Raw genomic sequence first — 27,964 nt, forward strand, 5'->3', positions numbered from 1 at the left:
AGAAGCCCTCAATCTTCCCCCAAAAAATATGCAGAGAAAATGTCAAGGCACTTGTTACAAAGCAGCAAAAATAGGTTTTTTTAAATAATGAATATCTGTAAGAGAAAGGAAAATTAAATATGATTTGGGATTGTTTTTTTCTTCTGGAGTATAGTTTATTCTTCTGGCTGTGAGGCTGAGATGTACTTTGTTAGTGCTAATGCGCCGTGCTTCTTTCTTATAGGGTGACCGGGGCTTTGATGGACTCCCGGGACTTCCTGGTGAGAAGGGGCACAAAGTAAGTAAACCCAGCTATTCACAGTAGCAGATAATGCTGTTTATCCATGGTAGCATCTCTTTACTCCTCACTTTATCTCTTGCAGGGAGAATTAGGGAAGCCAGGCTCACCTGGAGCTCCTGGTGAGAATGGAGCTAAGGTAAGCATTAATCACAAGAATCCATTGGTAGAAAGAGATAAACAGGATCAGTGTTGCTTATGTACATGCTAGACTATTATCTGCAGGGCTTCTTTTTCTGAGGATGTACAAAAGAGAATTATTTTCTAGAAAGACACTGGAATTGCTCTAAATTTATTTTTTACCAGCCAGAACCATAATAAGAGAAGAACTAATTTTTTTAAAAAAAATCTTTAAAATTATATGTAAGCTGGTTATGCAGTTACTCATTCTCACTATCTTCCTCTACACTGTGGAAAGGCAAGGGAAGCCTTATGTGAACTGTAGATCATGTGCTTTTTTCACGTGGGTTGATGATGGAGAGATTCCCAAAGCAGACATTGTTGATGTCAGAGGTGTAGCAAGGGAAAAAACCGCCCAGTGCAGTGGGGTGTCCTCTGCCCCATCCATGCTCCCGTTGGCCCCCGTCCCACCCTGGAATGCCCCATCCCTCCCCGGAATGCCCCCACCACGCCCCCACAAGGGTGCTCGCCCAGTACGTTGCACCCCCCGCTCCCTTGGAGCTGTGCCTCTGGTTGTAGTTCTGAATTAGTTGAGGCCCCAGCAGACAAGAAGATCACAGCCCCCACACTTATCCCTTCCATCTTATTTTTACTGACTACCCTCAAATATTGGACGGCTTTTCTTTTGTCCAGATTTGGGGCATGCAGGAAGAGAAGTAGGTAGCTTTTCAGCCCCGTTCTGCTTTCCTAATCAAAAATGGCTTTTAAAGATCACACCTTATTTCCATTAAAAACAGAAAAACAACACCACTATTAGTAACCCAGGTGGCCTCATTTCACTTAGCAAAACCAAGCTAGGTATGGACGGTTTGATTCCCTCTTTTCTTTCACATGACTGTTTTCCACTCATGGCAGTTTGTGGATTGGATCCTGTTGGGTGCATGTGGTTAATATAGCAGAGTTGCGTCTCTGTGTCACAGAAGTGTGATATTGAGTGCAGTGCGTCACAGAAGTGTGATATTGAGTGCAGTGCAGTGCAGTGAATCAATCATAAGAACATAAGAACATAAGAACTAGCCTGCTGGATCAGACCAGAGTCCATTCTAGTCCAGCATTCTGCTACTCGCAGTGGCCCACCAGGTGCCTTTGGGAGCTCACATGCAGGATGTGGAAGCAATGGCCTTCTGCTGCTGCTGCTCCTGAGAACCTGGTCTGCTAAGGCATTTGCAATCTGAGATCAAGGAGGATCAAGATTGGTAGCCATAGATTGACTTCTCCTCCATAAATCTGTCCAAACCCTTTTTAAAGCTATCCAGGTTAGTGGCCATCACCACCTCCTGTGGCAGCATATTCCAAACACCAATCATACGTTGCGTGAAGAAGTGTTTCCTTTTATTAGTCCTAATTCTTCCCCCCAGCATTTTCAATGAATGCCCCCTGGTTCTAGTATTGTGAGAAAGAGAGAAAAATTTCTCTCTGTCAAGAGTCCTCCCAAGAAATAAATTGCAAGAAGTCAAAATTCAATTTATTCAAGTAGATTCTGTTCACATTCTTGTTGCAATTGATAGAAACCTAATCTACAGAGTACATTGCCCTATTACAAACGTCGAGGTGGTCTGGCTTTAAGTATTTCAGTATGAGATACTGTTCATAGACTTCTGCCCAGGCAGCTCAAGCAGGTTACATGAACTGTGATGCCTGTGCCACGGGTGTGTACAGTGGTTGTTAGCCATTTGGGATCGCCAGGATCCCAGCATCAGAGGCAGCAGGTTCACACAGGAAACACGTGTTTCCCTGTGAACTGTGTTCTGAGAATCCCTTACCACCCGAGTAGAATCCCCACCACCCAAGAAACCCTGATAGCCATATCCAATGGTAGCCACTTCCTGGGCGAATCCCCCCATTATGGTGGCTGAAAGGTGGGGTGGAATAGAACCCTTCCTGCTTGTCATAGTTTGCGTGGGCAAGGAGGAAGTGACTGAAACCTGGGTTGAAGGGGGAAAATTGCCAATTTAGCGACTTTCATTTAACCAGGTTCAGCCAAATATAATGGGTTAGCAGTGTTAGGTGGCTTTTTTCACACACACACCCCAAACCCGTTATATTTAGCCTGTGCGGAATCATCCATAGACCAACAAATTATTTTCATTACATCTCTTTTGGTTCTGTGTGCCTCAGAGCATGGCCCAGAATCCTCCGTAATCCTCAAGGATCCCATGGTAGATGGCTGATCCTTTACAGATGGTCCAGTGCAGAAAGGATCCTCAGTGGTTGAAATTGGAGAGAGGAATACTATGGTGTACCTATGAAGAGGGCTTAAAAACAAAACACAAACTATTCCTCTTTATATATAGCTTATTTGACTATTATCCATAGCAGTTGTCCTCAACCCAATAGATCAGTATGCTTAGGTGGGTTGCATATCCTTGCCTGTTGGGTTCTAAGTCTGTTGGGTTCTACAGAGCAGCTATTTGTTTTTTGTGTTTTTACTGCTATTTGGGACAGAGTGTGCATACTGCAGAGCAAGAGTGTGCTGCCTTCTGTTTCTGTTTGCAGTGTTGCTGCAAGGAACAGAAAGCAAGATTACACACTGCTCTTATTCTAACCTCCACTGCTCTTATTCTAACAATGACCTTGTTCCTCTCTGTGGTTCACTTCCTTGCATCTGCCTTGTAATTTCTGTTCAGGGGCTCTCTTGGGCTGCTATCCATGGTTCTAGCTTTGAAGCCAGATTCTGTACTCCTTTTCCTGTCAAATGACTTGGACATTTTTTGTTTGTCACATGCTTGGTGATGGGTAGGGTCTCTGGTCTGGAAAGGCTGACAGTCACTGACCCATAGCTTCTAGAAAAGACATTCAGGCAGTGTTAAACCACTCAGAAGTTGGGGGAAATTTTCAGTGGAGTGGTAGTGAATGGCGGTCTTTACCACTTGGGTAAAGGTTACACAACCAGTGCCTTGAATGGTTGTAGATACCATGTGGTTCTGCAGGAGTTTTCTCAGTAAAGACCAAACTATATTTGCTTTTAAAAACACAGCCAGCCAGAAGCTGCGGAATGATACAGAACAGCGGTTTCAACCTGTGGGTTTCCACCCCTTTGGGGATCGAATGACCCTTTCATTAAGAGGTCACCTAAGACCATTGAAAACACATATTTGCAATGATCTTAGGAACCGGTGACACAAATAATTTTATGGTTGGGGGGTCACCACAACATGAGGAACTGTATTAAAGGGTCATGGCATTAGGAAGGTTGAGAACCACTGATATATGATGTAGAAGAAGAGGAGTTTGCATTTATATCTCCTCTTTTCTCTCCTGTAAGACTAAGATGGCTTACAAGCTCCTTTTCCCTTTCCTCTCCCACAACAGACACCAGGTGAGGTAGGTGGAGCTGAGAGAGTTCCAAAGAACTGTGATTGGCCCAAGGTCACCCAGCAGGAATGTAGAGGTGGAAACACAGCTGGTTCATTTCAGATAAGCCTCCACCACTCAGGTGGAGGGATGGGGAATCAAACCCAGTTCTCCAGATTAGAATTCACCTTCTCTTAAATACTACACCACGCTGGCTCATACAAAGAAAGGAAGGTTACCCTGTCCCCTGTGCTTTTTTTCCTGATTGAAAAGGCCCCATCCAGGCTTCTGCAACCTCACAGAGAAAAATGGGTCTCCATAGTGTTTTTCTTCACTTATGGCTTAAAGCACCCTGAATGGATGAGATTTTTATTATGAAACTACGAAGGAAGAGTATTCCCCTTCTTTCATACACCACAGGAATTGATGAGATGTTGTCTCCAGTGATTTTGTTTGAAGCCCAATTATAAATTGAGTAACCCCAATTTCAGGAGTATTTTGAATCTAGGTGCATGTTGGAAGATGTTGCCAAGTGCCAGGGAGAGTTCTACTGTGCCTTTCTCTGTTTGCAGGGCTCAGATGGTATATCAGGCCGGAGGACAGTCCCGGGAATCTGTGAGCATCTGCATTCCAAATTTAGGCTAGCTTGGGATGGCAGGGGCATAGTATGAACATTTGCGAGGTGAGAATGAAGCAGAGAGTCTGGAAATAAGGAATCTTAGGAGGCCCATGTTTACATGTTGTGCTTGGAAGTGCAAACAAGCAGAAAGCATAAATCACCTAAGAACTGGCATCCCAATTTCTTCATAAATGAAAGAAATAACAGAACTAGAAGATGTGTATGTATAAATGATCTTTTCTGGTGGTGCTGTCTGAGCTATCTGTGGCTTCTATTGTTGGCATGGTATGTTCATAAAAGCCTTTGTGTGCTGTTATCGTGAAAATAATAATCTGCTGAAGATTTTTGTTTCTTACATCTAAACGCAACTGGGGGGCGGGGGTGGGAGAAAAGATCTCAAATATTAAAGGAAGGGAGGGAAAAGTTAGAAAATACTAATGTTTCAAATATGCTGTTTGCTGACTTTTTAAAATATCTATTATTTTGCGGGGGAAGTTGTCAGATCTTGATAAAACGACACCTGCGGATTTCTGTTTTAGGTTTGAGTATATAAGATACTATCTATCTGTTTATTCACCTGTGCACAATGGGTTGGATTCAGAATAATGTTTCCACAGGAGGAAGGACTTCTGTGGCTCCCACTTCCTGTGGCAGCCTGAGCCCCCCCCCCCCTGCCTTTTCATATTTTCGGAGATTCCCCTCTCCTCCAGGAGGAGGAATGCAGTGGGCTTTTCAGGTTACCATGAAGGGGAAGTTGCCAAAATTATTCCCCGCAGGTGTGAAACTTTCATCTTTGGAAACACTGCACTGAATCCCATATAAAATGCTGTATGAAATTGCAATACTGAAGCAAATCAAGAGTCCAACTAATCTATCTCTATCTTTGTTCCTCTGCCTCTTTCAGTACTCAACTAGATAAAGTGGAGAATCTCTGTGCTCAGATCTCACATTTTTCAATATTTCCATTAAAGGAGATTGCAAGGAGGGGACATTTTGGGTTGGACCATCAGGCTGGGAAAGGAAAAGGAGGGAGATGCTTGACCTTTTTCCTCTACGATAAAAATGCCCCCCTTGCCTTGAGTTGCTTTTAGCCAAATAAAGAAAACCATGTGCTTGTACATTTTTCCTACTGGGAGACACAGCAGCACTGAGGCCCCTTCCGCACATGCAGAATAATGCACTTTCAATCCACTTTCACAATTGTTTGCAAGTGGATTTTGCTATTCCGCACAGTAAACTCCAGCTGCAAAGTGCATTGAAAGTGCATTATTCTGCATGTGTGGAAGGGGCCTGAGAGGAGGGGCATTTTGATTAGGAAACTATCTCAGGGCAAAGGGCAAAATGTTGCATTCCAGATGCAAATCAAGCAGATACAAACATATGTACACTTTCTCATTGCTGCTGTTATGATCAGATGGGCCCCCTGCTCAGGGCTCTCAAAAATCTGGAACTAGCCCTGCTGTGACATCAGAGTGCCCATCTGAATGGGATGACATATCTTTAACCTAAGGCCTACACCTGCCCTTTCAGCTTGGACCTCTGCTGTAGGACTATGTGTCTCATTTGCACAAAGCCCTGACCTGGATGGCCTAGGTTAGTCTGATCTCCTCAGATCTTGGAAGCTAAGAATGTTTGACCCTGGTAAGTACTTGTATGGGAGACCACCAAGGAATAGTAGGGTCATGATGTGGGGTCAAGCAATGGCAAACCACTGTTTGTCTCTTGCTTTGAAAATCTTACTGGGTTGGCACAAGTCATCTGTGAGCTGATGGCATTTTTGTGATACAGTGACACAATACTATATTTGCACAGTTCAGGAGAGATGGTATACCTCTGTACTGTGCAAATGATTGTGTTGGATTGTTGTTCTAAAAGCATTTTTTGTAACAATTTGAAAATGCACAAATGACTATTATTCTGCAGCGTAGCTTGCCTCCACCCCACATTTTATACGGGGCAAAATATTCTAATAATACTGATATCCTAGAATGAAAATAGGATGGTTTGGGGTTTGTGGAAGTAAAGGATAAAGCAGTAATTAGAGAACACTTTTTTGAGGTTTTTTGATCATGTGGGTGAGAATTGGCAGAACTATCATGATGCTACTCACTCGTCCATCTTTCTTCCTAGGGGCTGCGTGGTTTGCCTGGTTTGCGAGGCCCCCCTGGTCCCCCCGGCCCGCCGGTATGAATTTGTTTTCCTCTTCTTTTCTTGTGCTTGAAAATAACAGAAATAAAGATGGTGGGTGGGCAGGGATTGATTCGGGATGGCCTGAGCTACCTCTGTAATTATTTAATCAATGAACACACGAGTATATGAAGCTGCAGAAATCAGGAGATAAATCAAAGCAGTCAGGGACCAGAACTGATGCAACACCGAAAAATCCAGAGAATTGATATATCAAATATACTGATTGACTAGCAGCACATCTCAAGGGACTCAGGTGGATGTCCAGCCTAACCTTTAAATTGATATTCTGGGAATTGAACCCAGTGCCTTCTGCATGCAAAGTAGGTGCTCCTCTACGGAGCTGTTCCTCTGCCCAGATATGAAGGATTCAAAGGGCAAATTTAAACAATCTCAACTTTCTGTCTGGACATGCAATTTGAATATGGGGTGTTTTTAGTACTTTTGATGGGAAAGTTTTTGAAAATTCTTGCTTTTCAAGACAAACTATATTTACAGCTTTGAAACGGTGTCACACCCTTCATCCCTCTTTCCACTATAAGGAGAGTGGGAGCAGGCCACAAATTTGAACACACCCTGCTCACTTCTCTCATGCATGAGCTCCTCTTTTTCTCCATGGCTTGTTATCTTTCACCAACCATGATTATTTACTTGTTTATCAAACTGTTTCTGTCTATGGAATAATCATAGAGTTAAGGAAAAAAGTTGAACCAGTATTGTGAAGTGGTTAAAGTGTTGAAACCCAGTGAAGTGGTTAAGGTGTTGAAACTGTTTCTATCTATGCAATAATCATAGAGTGAAGGGAAAAAGTTGAACCAGTGTGGTGGTGGTTAAGGTGTTGAACTGGGATCTGGGAAACCCAGTATTGAATCCCCGCTGTACCACAGAACTTGCTGGGTGACCTGGAGCCAGTCACACCCTCTCACCCTCAACCCCAGGAAGAGTTTGAATGGGAGACCTACAAGGAATACCAGGGTCATGAGGAGGAGGAGGCAGGCAACAGTAAACCATTTCTGAACATTTCTTGCCATGAAAACCCCACCAGGGGTCACCATAAGTGAGCTGTGGATTGACGGCAAAAAAATATAGCCATTTAGAAAATGCTGCTAAACAAATAGTGTAACAAAACAACTTGTAACCATCAAAATTCAGGCCATCAAAAGAGAACCCAACCAATACACAAGCCTTCAAAACATTGCCAGCGGCAGATTAAAGGTTCTTTTAAATAAAGAAGCTTTTACATACTTCTAAAACTGGGCCTGTGAAGAAGCTCTGATAAGTCTTAGGCCCTTTCCACACAACACCAGGAGAGTGGGTTGCAAGCCGGATAAAGGAACCCGATCTCCCTCTTGTCCTGTTCGCGTGCCTCCATGCAGGCAGTGATTGGAGCCTGCAGAAGCAATGCAGACTGCCGGCATGCCTTTGCACAGAGGTGCATCTTTTTTTTTTTTAAAAAAAAAAACCTCACTTCCCATGCTGCATAACTGCGTAGGGAGGATCTTTAAAAACTGGGAAGCAATCGCTTCCTGGGGCAACTGTTCACTTGGGGCCACAACTAAAGAATCAGAGATAGTGTGATTCTTGAAAAACCCAGGTTGGGAGGGAAAATGTGGAGCAGACTCACATTAAGAGTGGGATCCATGTGAAGTCCCCCCCCCCCCATATTGGTTTTATTCCGTTGTTAACCCGGGGGTAATTGGCCGATGTGGAAAGGGCCTTACCGGGAGATCTTCCAGAAGCATTGAATCTGCAGCTGATCTGATAAATTTAAGAGAGGTGGCAATTGACAGTGAACTGTAATACTGTGGGAGGTAGCTATGGATTCATACCAGCAGAGTTGTTTGTGTGTGCCCTCAAGTCATAGCTGACTTGTGGTGATCCCATAGGGCTTTCAAAGCAAAAGATGTTTGGTTCTAGTTTGCCATTGCCTGCCTCCATGTGGGCTGAGAGAGTTCTGAGAAAACCATGACTTGCCTATGATCACCCAGTAGGTGTAATGTGGAGGAGTGGAGAATTGAACCCAATTCTCCAGATTAGACTGTTAATCACTGTATCACATTAGTTCTTCGAGGAGAGATTGTCCTTCTAAATTAAGACTGTTTCCATATTGCAGCAATTCTCTATGTAGCTGTTATTGCTGCAAATGTCTTTTCTCATAGACAATGGATCATCTGAATGACACACTTCCCTTGCCTCTGTTCCTCCCACTGACTCATCCTCCCCCCCAAAAAAGCATGGGGGGGAGGAGGGATTTGTACCCCACCTTTCTCGCCTGTAAGGAGACTCAAGGTGGTCTACAAGTTCCTTTCCTTTCTTCCACAAAAGACACCTTATGAGGTAGGTGGGGCTGAGAGAATTCCAAAGAACTGTGACTAGCCCAAGGTCACCCAGCAGGAATGTAAGGTCGAATCCCCACGGGGAAATTCTATCTAGATCAAACCAAGTTTGAAAAATAACTGCACCTTTTCATAATCACCGCAGCATATTTCCACTGAAGATATCTAGGCCTATCTTGCATTCAGGAAATGTAACAATCCCCACTACCGTGTGATCGCCTTGACGGGTCTCTCCTGATCGGCTGGTATGCTGTTTTGGGGGCGGGACCTTCTTTTTCCCTGCAAAAAGCTGAGCTCTGAAGTTCACTCGGTTGCAAGGATGAATGTTTAAATGTTCACAAAGGTGAATGTGTAAGCGTTTAAACGTCTAAGTCTCCCTTGCGAAATCAAAACCAAGAAGAGACTCCGTGCGCATTGCGCACAACCCACCGCACCCACGCTGATTGGCTAGAAGACATTTGCGTCATGCTCAATGGCGGGAATTTGGAAACCAGATTAGTTTCCCGATCCTCCCCACCAAACAGGTTTGGAGACGTGATTTTGGAAAAAGTTGTACTTGCAACCAGGTACCGCAAAGACATGGGATAAGGGGGAGAATGAGTGGCAGAACCAGGATGAAGACTTGTTAATCACTCAGCCAGTGGGGAGTTCGTCCAGAATCCGTGATATTTCAAGGAGTGTCACGACACTGATCGTGGGGAATCGGCCTAGAGCGCAGAAACGCATCTGGTTCACTTGAGTGGCAGAGGAGAGGGGAATCAAACCCGGTTCTCCAGATTAGAATCCACCTGCTTTTAACCTCTACACTACGCTGGGGAAGGCTTTTAAAAATTGCTAACTGACAGATCACTATAGTCCATTTCAATGATGTATTTATTTATTTTATTTATTTTTATTTATTCTTTCGATTTATAAACTGCCCCATCCCCTAGGGGCTCTGGGCGGTGTACAGCATCCACAGATACACAGTTAATTAAAAGTCAGTACAGCATTGGCCATAATACTAAATCCGTTAAAATCTATTTAAAACAGTGGTTAATATAACAGTGACAAGTATCCTATCATCCAATTCATTAAGATCACCCCAACAAAAGAAAGAGGGAGGTGCCAGGCTCTTCTCTAAGAGGGTAGTAAAGATGGTAAAGTGCATAGATGCAGGGTGCAGAAAGCAAGGGGAGGAGGGAGGGGCGCTCACTCAGGCTGGATACTCCAAAGGCCCGGCGAACAATCCTCAGTCTTTACAGGCCCCGCGAACTCTCACCAGGTCCCCGCGAGGGCCCGACAGTTGGAGGAAGAGGTTCCACCAGGCCGGGCCGGGCTGTAGCTGTCCTGGCCCGCGGTGGAGGCCAGCCGAGCCATTGAGGGGCCAGGAACTGATCAGCACTGGGCCTCTGCTGAGCGCAGAGGCCAAGTAGGGGCATATGGGGTAATGCGGTCTCTCAGATATGAGGGTCTCTCAGATACGAGGGTATTGCTGCAGTCTCATAGTTGCTCTCCCTCCTGTCCCATTTGCAATCTCATAGTTCCCAGTTTTTGTTAAAAATGTTAGTCTCTACCCCTTTTTTGTTGTTGTTGTAGTAAGGGACAAAGTGTAGGCTGCACATTTGATGTTATCTCAGCAATACAAAGAACTAGAGTTATTGTTTTTTAAAAAATGAAAGCTAAAACCTACTATAGTTGTCAAACTCGCGGCCCTCCAGATGTTATGGACTGCAGTTCCCATAACATCTGGAGGGCCGTGAGTTTGACACCTGTGATTACTAGCATTTTATGCATTGGAATGATCTGACAGTTTTGTGTATCAAGTCAGAGCTGACATACATCAACCCCATAGGATTTTCAAGGCAAGAGACATTCAGAGGTGGTTTGCCATTGCCTACATGAACTGAGAGAGTTCTTAGAGAACTGTGACTGGCCCAATATTACCCAGCAGGCTTCATGTGGGGGAGTGGGCTATCAACCCCTATTCTCCAGATTAGAATTCACCACTCTTAACTGCTACACCACTCTGGATCTCTATCTGACAATTACTGATTTTTTTTAAAAAAATAAACCCTCTATTGTTGTGGTGGGAAATGACAGCGTTGGGGTCTGAGGCAAGGAAATGTCCCCTAGATGGGTGAGCACTGCAGAAATGCACATGTTCCCATCAAAACAGCATCCAAAGGTGCATTGACTGTGATCTTTCCCAAAAGATAGTACCAAACCAGGTATAGGAAGGATTGCAACAAAACCTGGGTGAGTGCAGGAAGAGACACAGAAACTGAATGAACAGAGTATGATGACATGTGGATGAAAACAGCACTTTCCTGAGTTTGTTCAGTGCAGAGACTTTTATTTGATGCTTATTTTTTCATTCCACAGGGTGCCAGTGGTATCGATGGGGCCCCTGGACCCAAAGGCAATTTGGTAAGAGACAACAGACAATGGGACTGTCTATGAGGTGTGGTAGAGGGAAAGGTAGGGTATGTGCATACCATGTGTCGGAGGAGTATACATACTAAAGGAAGGCTATGGATAAGATAGAAGTGCTTACAGTAGGACAGCATCTAGATCAGTGGTGTACTGCTACCCGGGCGCATGCCATTTTGTAACTGGGGGGACACTGGGTGTCGGCCAGGTCCCTGCACCCAGCTTCTTCCATGGCACGGGGACCAGGCAGCACCCAGCGGCTCCCCCCGTGCTGCTCCCATCCCTCCCCCACAGATTCAAAACACAAATAAAAAATGAATACTAAGCTTTTGAGTGAACTCACAAAATAATTTGGCTTCCAGAATTTTTGAGTTTGTTGAATTGGGGAGAATGTTGTGAGTATGACATCAGAATGCTAGATGTGTACATGGATTGTACTGATACTGAGGTGGAGGTTGAATGTACACATTGAAGCTTGCACACACATATTGTGTGAGTGGGAACATAAATAAAATATAGATCCATAGACATATACATGATCCCCTTTTAAAAAATAGTTTTTTTATAGAAATGTTTCTCTCCAGACTTCCTTCAACTTGCTTCTTAAATTCTTGCAGAAATGAAAAACAGGTTGGGAAAGGTATAAAAATAACTTTCAAAAAGTGGACATTAGCAGAAAAAATGTGTGCATATTAGTAATATTTCCCCATAAAAGGAACATTGCATCAAATAATTAAATATTGGTAAATTTCATGTTTGGGTTATTTGTTTGCTTGTTTGTTTTTCTGCCCCTCACATTCTGGCCAAAGCTGGCCTTGGGGGCTTACAAAAGTTAAAACAGAAAACATTAAAAGTCGGATAATATATAAGTTAATTAAAATTTTTACATATACTTCTCAAGGTGGCTATTTACCTAGAAGTCCTAGACTCCAATCCATGGCCAATTGGCCGTGCTGGGAGGGGCTGATGGGATTTGTAGTCCATGAACATCTGGAGAGCCACAGGTTTCAGACCCATTCTACACCATCCCACATCGGGCGTTTTCGCACACACTGTTTGTTGCAGATCTGGCATGTGAGGTGGTTGCCGTTTCACACATTTGTTTGCAATAATAATTAAGCCGTAAATGTGTTCCGACTCTCTTTCTGTGCCACATTCCAGGTTGTTCGCGATTTTCCGTCGCCGATACTTGTGCAACTTTCTTGGCAAATGCAGTTTCCCCACAATTTGCGCCTAGCTAAAACAAAGTGGAGCCAAAGTGATCAAGCGGGCAAGGGTTTACACCCACCATGTGACGAAAGATTTGATCCATCCAATGGGAGTGCGACTGGCATTCTGGCTGGGCAGACGCGACATTCCTTTGTTCCTTTATGCCTCAATTCTCGACTTCATCCCGCTCGCCGGGTCGCGGTAATAATACCTTGTAGCTCTAATTCCACAGATGGCCTCTTGAAGGGTGCTTAAACCGCCACCCCTTTCTGCTTTCTTTGTCCCTCCCATTGTCCGAACTGAATGGAGGGTGGCTGAAAGCCGGAAGCCTGCTTGCTTTGGCGGAGCTCAGGAGATGTTGCTTTAAAGGATGGATTTTCAAGGAGGGCTGGAAGAGGCTCGCCGCATCTTGAGAGGAGCAGAGAATATTCTCTTGTGCTGTCATGCACAACGGGTGCCTTATTTTGCCTGCAGACCTCCTTTGGGGTGTGGGGTGGGATGCAGGGGTTTTTTTCCTCGCTTCATCCTGCTAAAGTAGGGTAGAGAAGAGGGCATTCCACTGTTTTCGGCCCCTCTCTTCAAGGATCCAGTGCCTAAAAAAGTCCTCCTGGGAAATGGAACAAAGGTAGTCTTCTGTGCCTTCTCCCCGAGCTGGGAGAAGAGAACCACTGAGAAAACACCGCCACAGTGGCGAGGGGTTAAGAGCTCGCGGTATCTAATCTGGAGAAACAGGGTTTCATTCCAGCACTGTCAGCTTGAGCTGTGGAGTGCTTATCTGGGGAATTCAGATTAGCCTGGGCACTTCCCACACACATGCCAGCTGGGTGGCCTTGGGCTACTCACAGCTTCTCGGAGCTCTCTCAGCCCCACCCTCCTCACAGGGTAACTTAGGCCCTAATTCCCTTGACTGCTCCCAGGACTGCGCCAGCCAATCAGATTCGGCTATTTGGCGCCAAGATTCTGAGGGGATGCAAACCCGGGAGTTGGGCGGCTGTACGGAAGATGCGACTACTGGGCCATGTGTGAATGCCATCAGCCATTTAAACTACATTAAAAAGGTAAGGAATCAATGCGGTTCGCTTTTATTCTGGAATAAAAAGTGTGTGCGAAAACGCCCATCCTGATTTTTTTAACCCTGAAACTATTGGTAAAGCCAAATAAAGCCCTACATGCAGGCTCTGGCCAATCAATCCCCTGCTGATGCTTTTCAAGCCCCCGCACTTGGGAAATGGCAGCACAGGGGAGGGACATTTTAAAAGCCAAATATTATTCAAGGAAGGAGCCACTTAGAGGATGATCCACTTGAGCAAGCAGTCTTCTGTCCACTTTCATAGATTGTTCCCATTTATTAGCATATCACATTGGGGTAGAAAGGGATTCTTGCATTTAGAGTGTGGAATTCATTAGATTAAGATAGAAATGAAATTGACCAGGGAAAAATATTGATTTGCATTAAGGTTCCTATTTTGTAATTCATATATCTCCTTAACAAAAATGTAATGCTGATTGATTGCCATCACAATGAGTGCATAGTAGTTTGCAACCTGAAGGCTGCCTTTCAGCTACAGAAGAACATAAGAAAGAGCCTTTGCTGGATCAGGCCAGAGTCCATCTAGTCCAGCACTCTGTTACTCGCAGTGGCCCACCAGATGCCTTTGGGAGCTCACATGCAGGATGTGAAAGCAATGGCCTTCTGCTGCTGCTGCTGCTCCTCCTCCTCCTCCTGAGCACCTGGTCTGCTAAGGCATTTGCAATCTCAGATCAAGGAGGATCAAGATTGGTAGCCATACATTGACTTATCCTCCCTAAATCTGTCCAAGCCTCTTTTGAAGCTACCTAGGAGTGTAATCCAAAGCCTTCACACACTTTTTTTAAAACATTACATAATGATATCTAATTTGAGACAAGGAAAACAGTTGCAAAACAATGAATTTGAATTTCTGTTTGGGTTTCTTAAAATGACACATGAATTACAAACACTTATTTTCAAGAGGAGATCCAGAGTCCATTACAGATTTAGGGGTCTTTCAGTCCCTTAAATCAATTGGCCAAGGATGTGCATTTTGCTGGACCTCAGGGCTTGGAACTTTTTAGAGTCAGAGACTGACAATGAATTGGACAGACATTGTTTCTTTAGGGCATGAGAAATAAGGATTGATTGTGTTCTTTGGTCAGCAATCACAAATACTCATAGTTTGCTGAAATCAATGAATGATTGGATGTTCTTGTACAGGTTCTTATAAATGGTTCATTGCTAGGGTGCACTTTTAAAAAATCCTAGACAAAATACTACCGTGTTTCCCCGAAAATAAGACAGTGTCTTATATTAATTTTTGGTCCCAAAGATGTGCTATGTCTGATTTTCAGGATGTCTTATTTTTCTGTGTTCGTCAGTCATTCTTCCAAACAAAAACTTTGCTATGTCTTACTTTCGGGGGATGACTTATGTTTCGCACTTCAGCAAAATCTCTAGTACATCTTATTTTCAGGGGATGTCTTATATTCGGGGAAACAGGGTACTAAGCTGCCCTTCCCAACCCATGTATGGTATGACGAGACTTGTTTTGAATAATAAAATGGTCAGAAATATTTGGCACTCAAGAGGCTTTTTGCAATACAACTTCAAATTGATTTACTTGTTTCTTTTTGTGTGATTTAAAAAGTCAGGTTAGTAATTCTTCATAACAGAAATGTAGATTATATCAGAATAACAGAATTGAGAAGTTTGAGATGGTTAAGTTCCAGTGATATATTGTTCTTTCAAATTTGTCAAGGTGGTTTGTGTACAAGTGTTTAAACTTTTATTTTCTACTGTCAGTAATTTCTGTTAGCAGTTGCTGGTTTGTTTCTTAAACATAAGCTTCTTTTACACTTTCTGAAACTTAAACTTCTTTGTTTTTCAGAGTAGTTCTTTAGTTGTAGGAGTTAGAAACCTGAACTCACATCCCAAGTTTCTCTTATACTGACCTGGGTTTACTCTTTTCCACAGAACTATTTCCCATTAAACTCTTAGGAGTCACTCTATAAACCTTTGAATTATTTTCCCTTGATAAATTGGTAATAGATCCTGTCCTGATCCAAACATCCAAACTGTGTTCTTTTTCACTCCAGACTCCTCCACCAGACAGCTTAAAGTTTCCAGAGCTGCTGACTGTTAACTTCTCTCCCAGTCAACTGTCAGTTCTCAACTGTCAGAATTTTCCACCTGCCTTTTTCAGAATTCTCTTTGAACTCCTCAATCAAGGGGTTTTATAAAATGGGACAGCTCTGCAGAATACAGCTGTCCATTAAGAACTTCTGTTGGGGGGTAGGGGGTAGAATTCAGCTTGTTAAAGATTTTCTTGCAAAAGTTTCCTTACTAAACATTCCATCATTAGCTGCTAGGATACATGTCACCTGCAGGAGTTTTTCAATGTCATGGCACCAGTGTACCTGCTTTCTTTCTTTTGATATAGTTGATATAGGTATCTTTAAATGACCACAGGATTTTCTGTCCTCAGGGCATACAAGGTGAACCTGGTCCCCCAGGACAACAGGGAAATCCTGGATCTCAGGTATGTGCTTACCTTTCGTGTGTGTGTGTGTGTTGGTGTGTTGGTGTGTATGTGTGTGTGTGTGTGTGTGTGTGTGAAAGAAAAGATGTTGGAGAGGGACATAAGGGCTTAGGTATCAGAGGGCGAAGACAGACTGCTACTAAAACAGGGCTCACAATGAATGCCAAGTTGTGATTACACGGGCCTTGCTTCTTCCTGACATCCCTGTAAATTACAGGCATTTATGCTGTTAAATTTAATGCTGGATTATGCCCTCCCCCCAGTTTCAGATAGGCTGTCCACACTTTAATGTTGAAATTACCATATGAAGATTCACATCATTTATACAACATTGTATTAAAGGGTTTTTTTAACCTTTTAAATTTATTTTCAAAGTACACAGTTACTCATGGAAGGAGGGGGAGTCCCTCATGACTGCACAAAAACTAGCCAATCAGTACTGGGAAGAGCTGGTTTCTGTTTGAAGCTTCCAACAGTTGTGTCTATCCATCTTGATCCTGAAGAGGGAGAGATGCTTGAAATGAATAGTGAGGGTGCTTCCAGAGTAACCTCATTTTTTTTGGCCTGAAGAATGCATGAAGACTCCTTTCCATGATTCCAACTCCTCCATCTCTTTCCCATAGGGTCTACCTGGTCCTCAAGGTCCTGTTGGGCTTCCAGGCGACAAGGTGAGTCAGAGAAGGGAATGCAGTGGTGCAGCTCCAAGGGGACAGGGGGGTGACGCACCTGGTGCACGCCAATGCGGGGGTGTTCCAGGGTGGGCGCCTGCCTGGCAGGGGCACATGCATACTCCAGGTGCAGTTCCCCCTTACTCTGGCCCTGAGGGAACATCTAGGATACTGGGAAATGGGAATAAAACTTGGTCCAGAATCATTTGGGAAGGGGCGGAGGGAATCTTGGAGACCTTCCATGGCTAGTGCTAGTTGTCTTGCAACATGGTGTGATAGTCACTAATAGTGCAATCCTAAGTGTAGGATTGCATTGTTAGTGACTACCACACCATGCTGCACTCTTTCTAAGTCAATTACATCCATTGAGTTTAGGGTTTAACTGTGCTTAAGACTGTCCTGTAAGTGGTACCTGCCGATACCCTGTCATATATCTCAACCACCAGTGCAGGGGTCAGAATGTTGGACTACAGTCCCGGAGACTTTGAATCCCCCACTCTGATGTGGAAGCTTGCTGGGTAACCTTGGGCCGGTCACTTTATCTCAGCTTAACTTCCCTTGTGGGATTGTTGTTTTAAGGATAAAATGGAGGAGGGGAGAAAGATGTTGTAAGATAGTTTGGGATCCCAGTAAGGAGAAAAGTCAGGTGTAACTATCTAAATAAATAAAAAGTAACCATCATTTTAAACAAGTTGTGCCTACTGGGTCATCTGTTTTAATGGATAAAAAGGAAATTGTTGGGAAGCCTAATCTCTCAATCCGGATGTTATTACCACACCACAAGTCAATTCTAAGGCCCAGCCCTGAATGAACCAAAATTCAAATATTGCTTCATATTATTATTTGAGCCTTAAATTTAAAGCATCCATCTTTCAGCATAACAAACCCACTGAGGCAGCTTGCAAGATGTTAAAACACAAATACAATAAAATTCCAGTAGCGTGAATGTTAAAGCCACCATGACCCAGCAATTTACAAAACAGTCATCAAGGAGACAAGACAAAAAAAACACGTAAAGCAGGTTCAGCAGATAAAAATAAGAGCTTGGATCCTGCAGTAAATCTTTACTGATGGAATAAATGCCCATCAGTGGAGTAGTAGGGCCCTGCTCCCCCTCCCCACTGCAATTCAAAATGCCCCTTCCTCCCAAACACTGCTTGTAGAGAATAAGGGGCTCCCGGCGATCTCAGAAATAGCATGAAGGAGAGTCAACGGTCTATAGCATGACAGTAAGAAAATCCTGACAGCCACCTTCCACTGGTAGAAATAGAACTCAGGTCCAGTCCTTGAGTTCCTGTTTGTTGTGAGTTTGCATAATAATGAGACAGAGCCAGTTGCTTACTGTAAATGATGTTTACTAGCTACAAGATAGGGTAGAGGAACTTAGAGGCAAAAGAAAAAGGAAAATATCTTTCTAACTTGCTAGCTTCATTAGCTAGTTCTCAGCTTGACTATTACATGGCTAACAGACTACTAGTGAGCCTGTGCAGAGAGTAACAAAGAATATAAGCCTATAGCCTATGTGCAGACCCGCATGTAGCCCATGCCGGGTCTGCTTGACCAATAGGGATCAATTATCTGGTCAGTGACTTCTAACCTCACTCACTAATTAGCATGCACTAAATTAACTCCTTCATTACTGGATTGTGTGACTGGCACTTGCCAAATACCAACAAAAATCCTGACAGCTGCCTTCCACTGATAGAAATAGAACCCAGGTCCAGTCCTAGAGTTCCTGGAAGTCAGTAAAGCAACAGTGAGGCAGAAGAACTAAGCTTTAACAGCCTTTCTGCAGATTGCCACGGATGTAAGTTAATTGAGCCTCCTGAGGGAGGGAATACCATAATCTTGGTGCCATCATTGAAAAAGCTCTGTCACATGATGCCACCTGACAAATGGGTGACGTGCTAAGTAGAGCCTTGCTAGAAACATTTCAGGATCTAGGGTAGTTCTTCTGTTATGCAATTATTTGTTCATTTAGCCAAACATTTTCATCTTTTCCTCTAACTTGGGAAATCCCCAAGACAGCAAATAATCAAAAACATTAAAACATGCACAATAGCTGGTTGTTCTTTTGGTTTTTTTGGCAGGGTCCATCAGGAAAACCTGGAATTCCAGGACTGGCTGGTGTGGATGGACCCCCAGTAAGTACAAGAGCTGTTACTTGGAGGAGACCATTGCTAGGGACGACTGTGAATTTCTCAGTCCTGCTGTTTCCACTTGAAAGCCTCATTTAGATTTTATATTTCTCTTGCGTAAAGGAGATGCATCCTGCCTTATTTTCATACCACCTTTTCCACATCAACTTAAAATGTGTCTGTTGGCTGTGTGTCTGTAAAGGAGCCTTATATGTATACAATATGTTTAAAGAATGCATGTTACATCTAGAATTATGTAGTGAATTAGATGTACAGATCTTAGGGCCATGAGGATACAGTTCAAATGAATCTACAAAATGAGCTGCAAGATGCAGTGAACCAAAACTTAGAGCAAAAGTCTAATCAAATATGAAACAAAATCAAATGGGACATATTTGCATCTCCCACATAGGGGCAAAAAATCCAAACTTCACATACAAGCTACAAGGGTCAGTGCTATCAGTCACAGACCAGGAAAGGGATTTGGGCGTCTTAGTTGATAGTTCCATGGGAATGTCAACTCAATGCATGGCAGCTGTGAAAAAGGCAAACTCTATGCTGGGGATAATTAGGAAAGGAATTGAGAATAACACTGCAAAGATTGTCATGCCCTTATATAAAGCAGTGGTGTGACCGCACTTGGAGTACTGTGTCCAGTTCTGGTCGCCGCATCTCAAAAAGGATATTGAGGAGATAGAAAAAGTGCAGAGAAGGGCAACAAGGATGATTGAAGGACTGGAGCACCTTCCCTATGAGAGAGGCTGCAGCGTTTGGGACTCTTTAGTTTGGAGAGGAGACGTCTGAGGGGAGATATGATTGAAGTCTATAAAATTATGCATGGGATAGAAAATGTTGATAGAGAGAAATTTTTCTCTCTTTCTCACAATACTAGAACCAGGGGGCATTCATTGAAAATGCTGGGGGGAAGAATTAGGACTAATAAAAGGAAACACTTCTTCACGCAACGTGTGATTGGTGTTTGGAATATGCTGCCACAGGAGGTGGTGATGGCCACTAACCTGGATAGCTTTAAAAGGGGCTTGGACAAATTTATGGAGGAGAAGTCGATTTATGGCTACCAATCTTGATCCTCTTTGATCTGAGATTGCAAATGCCTTAACAGACCAGGTGATCGGGAGCAACAGCCGCAGAAGGCCATTGCTTTCACCTCCTGCATGTGAGCTCCCAAAGGCACCTGGTGGGCCACTGCGAGTAGCAGAGAGCTGGACTAGATGGACTCTGGTCTGATCCAGCTGGCTTGTTCTTATGTTCCCCACCAGTCCTTGTGGAGTAGCTATAAGAAATGGACCAATGACAGATGTACTTTTATATTTCATTTGCTTATGGAAGCACCATATTTCCAGACAGGTGCCTCCTTCAGCCATGTATCTTGTATTGCTTTTCAGGGTCACCCAGGAAGAGAAGGACCACCTGGTGAGAAAGGAGCCCAGGTAAGCCTGAACTGAAAGAGCATGCTAAGGAGAGAGACCTACAAGACCATAAGCTATGGATGTAGTCTTCCCTCCCCACCCTGCAAAAAAAACTCAAAAGCAAAGTGCAAATTGGGACAAACCAATCAGTCAAGGTATATTAATGCCACTATTTTTAGGTCAGCGTCTTCACCTTATAGGTTACCCTTTCCCTCACAGACTCAGTGCAACTTCCAATGTTAAGTAATAGCAAAAACAAAACAAAACAATTAAGGCTGATCATTTGGTAAATTTGAATGACAAAAAACCACTCTCAAAAGCTGTTTTGGCTTTTCCGCCTTTTCCAAATAATCTGGCTGTTTAAAAAGCTGAATAAATGTACAGTGGAACCTCAGTTTTCGTTGGGAATCCGTTCGGAAACACCCGACGAAAACCAAAACTGACGAAAACCGAGATACACCGTTTGCGCAGGCGCAACGCAAACGACGCCGCAAAGTTACACAAAAGTTGCCTCGGATATCGTCGGCATGCTGACAAAATCCGAGGCGACTGACGAAAACCGAGGCAATACAACGGCTGGCGACGATCAGCGATAACCGAAACCGACGAAATCCGAAGTCATCATAAACCGAGGTTCCACTGTGTTCCATAATACATTTTGGCTTCTTTATTTTATTTATTTATTTGTTCCATTTATACCCTGCCGTACACCGAAGTTTTTGGCTTTCCTGGCAAGGTCCGGAAATTCCTGATAGTGCAGGCAGTCCTTTCTCCCCGCATGCAAAGCCAATTCTGGCTTCAAAATAATGGAGGGGGGCACCAGTCTGCCTGGAGAGAGTGAGAACCCTGATTTCTACCATGCTCATTCCTCCCCCCTTGCAAAGCCTGTTCCAATTTCACAAGCAGGGAGGGGGCCCAGCACAGCTGAATACAGGGGTCAGCTCAGCTGATTCCTGCATTCAGCTGTGCAGGGCTTATATTTTTTGGATTCGACTTTAAAACCCAAAAAAAAAGTTGGGAAAGCTTCCCAAAAAATTTTCAGGTCTTCTAAAGTCGAATACAAAAAGTACTGAAAAAAGTTGCCCAGTCCTAAAATCAATAACAATAAACTGTAACAACAATGCACAGATAAATTACCCCATACTTGTCATTTCATGCAGTATAGCGAAGAGAACGAAGTAAAACAAAATGGAGGGAAGGAAAGGGAAGAGGAGAAAGGAGACCAACTATATGGAATACTGTCACAGCCTCAGTCATAGGCCTGGTGGAACAGCTCAGTGACAATCCCTAATGAGGCAGCTGTGGGTGCAATGCCATGGCACCCACACTGAGTTTCCTGCTGTTCACTGGCTTTTTTTAACAAAGAGTCTTCCCACCCCTAGACCAGTTGTAGCTTTTTACCACCTGAATGGGTGCTTCTGGGCATCTCCATTCTGTCTGCAGGGTGTGCTTATTTAGAAATGGTGTCTTTCACAGAAGGATGTGTGGCTTACAATCTCCCAGCATTTTGGTGGCTTCCCAGTGCTCTATGGCATCCATATTGTGGTAGTGCCCATCCACAGATTTCCAAATGGGGCCACAAGATTGGGGACCCCCAGTTGGATGCAGTTATCCAGAGGCACAGACCCAGGTTTCAGATTTAGAAATTGAGAAGGCAGAAGAAGGAACTTCAGAAGTTAATGGACTACATTTCCCATCTGCCCCTGCTGGCATGGCCAATTGGATAGCCCTGGGCTAGCCACTTAATCTGAAATAGCCCCGATTTGTTTATTGATTTACATGTACCGTATATACTCGTGTATAAGTTGACCCACATATAAGTCGAGGCACCTAATTTTACCACAAAAAACTGGGAAAACTTATTGACTCGTGTATAAGTCGAGGGTGGGAAATGCAGCAGCTGCTGATAAATTTCAAAAATAAAAATAGATGCCAATAAAATTACATCAATTGAGGCATCAGTCGGTTAAATGTTTTTGAATATTTATTTCAAAGAAAAACAGTAAACTGGCTCTGTAAGTGGGAAAGAGGGTCAACAAGAACAATATTTTGATTTATCAACAATAACTTTAAAAAAGTACAAAATAGCCTTGGCTCAACCAGCAACCAAGCCTTCACAAAACACAAGAGTTAAAATCCTTCAAAGACTGGATTCCTCATCATCATCTGTATGTGTCCAAATATAACCCAACTTAGATTTTTAAGAGGGATATTATCAGAAATGGAAAATCTACTATTAGCTTCCATTTGTAAACTTAATGGGGGCCGGGGCATCCCACTTTGGGGGGTCCAATAACTTTGGATCCCCTGTTACCCAAACTTCACCAAAGCTTGGCTGATATCATAAAAGAGACTCTCCTGAGTGAGACCAGCCAGGTTTGAGTGAAGGATTTAGTTCAGAGAAAGGAATCCCAAAGTTATGGACCCTCAAAAGGGTAGCCCCATCTACTAATAGCTCCCATTGAAAACAATGGGGAATGGGGACACCTCCTTTGGGGGTCCATAACTTTGGACCCCCTGAATCAAACTTTACCAAACTTGGCTGGTATCATCAGGAGAGTCTTCTGAGGGTACCCAGAAATGTTGGTGCTGCTAGCATAAAAACTGCGCCCCCTGCTGGCTGGCAAAGTAAAAACACACACAAAATTTTAATGACCCGCATGTAAGTCGAGGGGAGCTTTTTCAGCATTAAAAATGTGCTGAAAAATTCGACTTATACATGAGTATATACGGTATATACAATTTGGATTCTACAGTGATCAGTCTGGTGCATTCCAGTATCTTTCGTAGATTTTCTTTCCCACTGTTATTTTCTGACATGATTTGTGGTGATTTTCGTAATGACTTAAAGTTTCATTGCACATCCTGTGCGGACAGTAAAAGCTCTCCTGGGGCTTCCTAGGGCAACTATCTTTTTAAAATGTTTCTATCTAATTAGTTGCTTCCTACCCTCTGCTATTTGGTCCCTCAGCACTCATTAATAAATGGTTAATTACCAGCTGCCATTGGAAGAGGAAGGTCAAGACCTGGATGCTGTTGTATTTTCACTTTATAGCAAGCCAAGTCACAGATTTTCTATTTTTTAAATTATAGTTATTTGATAATCATGTTATTCCAACAAGAAATACTATATTTTTTTAAAATAAAGCACTTAACTGTTTTGTATATTTAAAAAAGGGTATTCAAGTCTTTTCCCTGACTGCTGATGTTTTTCTAAGTATTGTAAAAAGGGTTATCTTGATAGGTTCAATAAATAATTAGGGTTTTTTTAAAAAAAGGAAAAAATGGAGGAAGAGTAGGAGTTTTGTGGAAGAAGGCAGAGCGGGAGCTGGAGCAGGAGGCCAGGTGCGGCTTGCAGGAGGTGTGGTGCCTCTGGTTGGAAAATTCACATCAGGCGCAGAGGGGAAAAGGCACTCTGCACATGCCCACGGCAGGCTCCTGGCCAAGCACCATCTGCTGCCACCCCTCCACCTCTATTGGAGTCTGCGAGCTGGAGGGGGGGGCTAAGCTGGGTAGCAGCAGGCCCCAGGCAGGGAGCATTAGCAGGCTCCTGGCCTGGGCCACCTGCTGCTGCCCCACCACCTCTATTGGAGGCCACGAGCAGGCACGGCCTCCGATGGGGGGTGGGGTGGCAGCAGCTGGCAACGGGCCAGGAACCTGCTGCAGGCAAGGCCTTGTTTTTGCACCCCCCACCTCTATCAAGGGATGGGGGGGCGCAAAAACAAGGCCTTGTCCCAAGTGCCATTTTACGCCGGTACATCTCTGACTGTACTGTTATCTTAAATGTTATATTCAGTCCTCATTTTAACTTTGCTTACTCCTTCATGTGGAGAAAGGACTTCTGCAGAGTTTTGCCAGCTCTGTGTTGGGTAATACTTGAAGATTTACAGGGTAGAGCCTGAGAAGGGAAGGGATTTCAATACAGTTTACCTTCCAAAGCAGCAATTTTCTTCAGGTGAATTGATCCCTGTCACCTGGAGATCAGTTGTAATGGTGGGAGATCTCCAGCCCCCAACTGAAGGTTGTTAGTAGAGAAGCGAAGAGACTGTACCCACATAAAAAAGGTACAGTTCAATAAAGTACCTATAAACTGAATGAAAAGTCCACAAAACATATACGTGGCACATCTAGTAACATTTAAATGTATTGTAGTATTCATACCAGCTTAAATATATTTCAACATTATCTTCATACCACCAGAACATAAAAGAGCAAGTATAATCTAATACAAAAAGGAAATATAAAGTCCAGATTTAAATCAGATAAAGTCCAAGAACAAATCCTCTGATGCCCGGTTAGATTCTGTTTCAAATATATTTCTCCTTTCTTCAGGAAAGGTCAAAGTTGTACATTCATTTATTCCATAACAATAAATCTTCACAAGAAAAGCTTCACAAGCAAATGTCATTCAGAGTATGCATCCACCATCTCATGGTTTCATCAGGGATGCTGTGATTCTAAGTATCACACAATATAGTGGTATGGCAATAATAAATAATTCAGAAATATAAGCAGAAATAAAAGAAATCAAGCATACTTACTATATGTAATTCGGATCTCTCTTACAGGGGTGTGCTGCTTGTAGTGACAGAAAGTCCTCAAATGCTCATTTACATCCCAGTGAACACATTAATTAAACTGAGTGTAAATGTACTCTAGGTAAGTGGTAGTGGAAGAATCATCGCAGCTGGTTCCAATTAAGAGCAAAAAAGAAGCAGGAATGAGTGTTTAAGCAAACTACACAAAGACTTATAAGTCCCAGGAGGAGTTAAGGCCAACAGATTCAAGGCTGCGGAGTTTATGTGTAAAGGAAACTCCTGCTGGAGTAGCCATTTTTTGTATGTTAACCTTATTACGCCTCATGTTGGAATACTTGGAATACTTAACGAATGACATGTCACTAAAGGTGTCTCTGAAACTTCAGTTTTTAATTCTAGAGACATGTTCTAGTATGCACATTTTAATTGGGCAGCAGGAGCAACCCACTTTTTTTTTTGCAGAGGGTAGCATACACCAGTGATGGTGAACCTTTTTGAGACCGAGTGCCCAAATTGCAACCCAAAACCCACTTGTTTATCTCAAAGTGCCAACCCGGCAATTTAACCTGAATACTGAGGTTTTAGTTTAGAAAAAAACGGTTGGCTCCGAGGCATGCGTTACTCAGGAGTAAGCTTGGTGGTAGTCGGTGGCTTTGCTTTGAAGCAACTGTGCAACTCTTCCAATGGATGAATCACGACCCTAGGAGGGTTTACTTAGAAGCAAGCACCATTGCCAGCAACTGAGCTTACTCCCAGGTAAAGGATCGTGATTTAGTTCTTTGCATGAAAATTAGTGGGGTTTAACAGCACATAACAGGGTTACCTACACTGCTTCCCCAAAACTAGGTCTTAGGTTTAATGCTAATAATTGAGCCCAGCGGCCCAGGCCAGCCTAGATTTGGGGGCGGGATGACTCTGTTTGCGCGTGCCCACAGAGAGGGCTCTGAGTGCCACCTCTGGCACCCGTGCCATAGGTTTGCCACCACTGGCATACACACTTATTTTAGTATTACATTTTAAAAATCCTTTAAGAGGTTTAGAATATGGTTGAAATCAATGTTTAAACCTGTTAGATTCAATCGCAGATTTACAGGGTGAGCATTTCCCACACTCAAAATGACCATCAGGTTTAGCATCTCTAGCCAAAAGAGTGTCTATATCAGCTCTAAGTATGAGGTCACTTAACCCTCCTGAAACCAATTAATGGAAGTAAATCACACCCCAGAATAAGGGCTGGTAGTGGCCAGAATTTGATTATGATATTTCTAATTTTATTGCTAAGGGGGGAAAAGTCAAGCCCACAAGTGGATCTTTGATTAATAACTTTTACTTTCGGTGTAAGCAAATTAAATGTATCCTTCATATCTGCTTTTTTCCAAGCTACTGTAATAATATTTTAAGGGTATCATCTACTCTTCAAATGATTAGCAGATATTCTAGTCATTCTTCAAATGATTAGCAGATATGATATAGTCATGATTTAGAGTGGAGTTCCTCTGTAAGCACAGAAATCGTCCCCAGGTAAATTATTTTTTAGTTGAAGAGGATGTAATGAGTTATAATGGAGAAGGGAATTGCAATCTGAAGATTTTTGAAACATAGACACAAAGATTCTATTATTATGGTCCAGCTGTGCTATAAGGTCCACAAAAAAGATTTTAGCAGAATTGCTGGTAGCTGTAAATTAAATACTCTGGTGAAGAGAGTTGATCCACATAATGAAATCATTTAGACTGGAAGAATCCCTAAAATAATGAAAATGTCATCTATAAACCATTTGAAAATAAATAATTCATTTAAAAGGATTAGCAGAAGGATTAAAAATATGTTTTTTCAAAAGCATCCATAATGAATTTGGCTACACTTGGGGCTGCAAATGACCCTATAGTGACCCAATTTGTATGGTAAAAATATTGCTTCCCGAAATGAAAATACTTTTGTTCAAAAATAATATTGAATAACTTCATGAGAAATGGTTCAGAGGGGTATTTTGTTTTACATTGATGTAGAAAATTTTCTATCACAATGTGAGCTTTGTCCAGCAGAATATTAGTGTACAGTGAATTAACATCAGGGGTCACAAGAATTGCACCCTCAGGGATTGTCAACCCCTCAATTTTATTAATAACATCTGACTGTCTCTAATGAAAGATGGAACTTTTCTAACAAAGGGTTGTAAACAAAAATCTAACAGTTGTGCTAGCGATGCTAGGAGAAAAAGAGGCCATGCCATCTCAGCTTAAACCCCCTCCTCCCAAATTTTCCCTTGGTCTTTAACAGCTATTCTGAGGAACAATTCTTGGATGCTTGCAAAATGTATTCTCTCTTTGATGGACATGATACAGGTACCCTGTGGCTTCTATTGATGAAGGAAGTGGCAAACAGCAGCCAGAATGTCCTTCTCCATCTCAGGACAATTGACAGTTGGAATTAGGATTGCCAACAGGCCTGGAGAGATGTATCCTCTCCCATTTAATAGAGGCTTAATGTATGGAAATTGGCAGCAGAAACTTTTTCATGATGTCCCCTGGTAAACATGTCCCCACTAAACCCGTATTTGACGGGCATGGTATTTTATTTCTTCAGGCAGTTAGCCACCTTACTTGAAGCAAAGTTCTTTCAAGCAGCTTTCTGCAGTGGTCTGTGACAGCAGCCAGATTAGTCTTACTCTTGTTAGCATTTTTTTTTCTGGAGAGAGGAAGTCCAGTAATCCTAATGGACCTTTGTTCTCAAGCTGATTACACAGGCCTGCATGTCCTTCTCTCTCACTTCTGCAGTCTCAGGGCAACTGTAGTTAATGAGCTTTTCCTGGAAAGTTTGGGAGACCTGTTTTAAAACTCTTTTAGACCCAGCTGACCCAGGCCAGCCCTAGATGTGGTAGGGACAACTCTGTTTGCACGTGCCCACAGAGAGGGCTCTGAGTGCTACCTCTGGCACCCATGCCATAGGTTTGCCACCACTGGCATACACACTTATTTTAGTATTACAATTTTTTAAATCCTTTAAGAGGTTTAGAATATGGTTGAAATCAATGTTTAAACCTGTTAGATTGAATTGCAGATTTACAGGGTGAGCATTTCCCACACTCAAAATGACCATCAGGTTTGGCATCTCTAACCAAA

The 27,964-nt window shown here is 43.0% G+C and overlaps 1 protein-coding gene across 1 annotated transcript in view; it reads left to right on the top strand.

The window, feature by feature from the left end:
• Positions 1-27,964, top strand: part of COL5A3 (collagen type V alpha 3 chain) — a 123,834-nt gene that overhangs the window by 33,346 nt on the left and 62,524 nt on the right. The window contains 10 exon segments of the mRNA XM_048487504.1: positions 224-277; positions 363-416; positions 1,091-1,113; positions 4,324-4,366; positions 6,501-6,554; positions 11,258-11,302; positions 16,015-16,068; positions 16,692-16,736; positions 18,827-18,880; positions 20,281-20,325. Of these exon segments, the coding sequence (XP_048343461.1) occupies positions 224-277; positions 363-416; positions 1,091-1,113; positions 4,324-4,366; positions 6,501-6,554; positions 11,258-11,302; positions 16,015-16,068; positions 16,692-16,736; positions 18,827-18,880; positions 20,281-20,325 (471 nt within the window).

This window comes from Sphaerodactylus townsendi, linkage group LG03 (genome assembly GCF_021028975.2).
Source record: "Sphaerodactylus townsendi isolate TG3544 linkage group LG03, MPM_Stown_v2.3, whole genome shotgun sequence".
Lineage (NCBI taxonomy): Eukaryota > Metazoa > Chordata > Lepidosauria > Squamata > Sphaerodactylidae > Sphaerodactylus > Sphaerodactylus townsendi.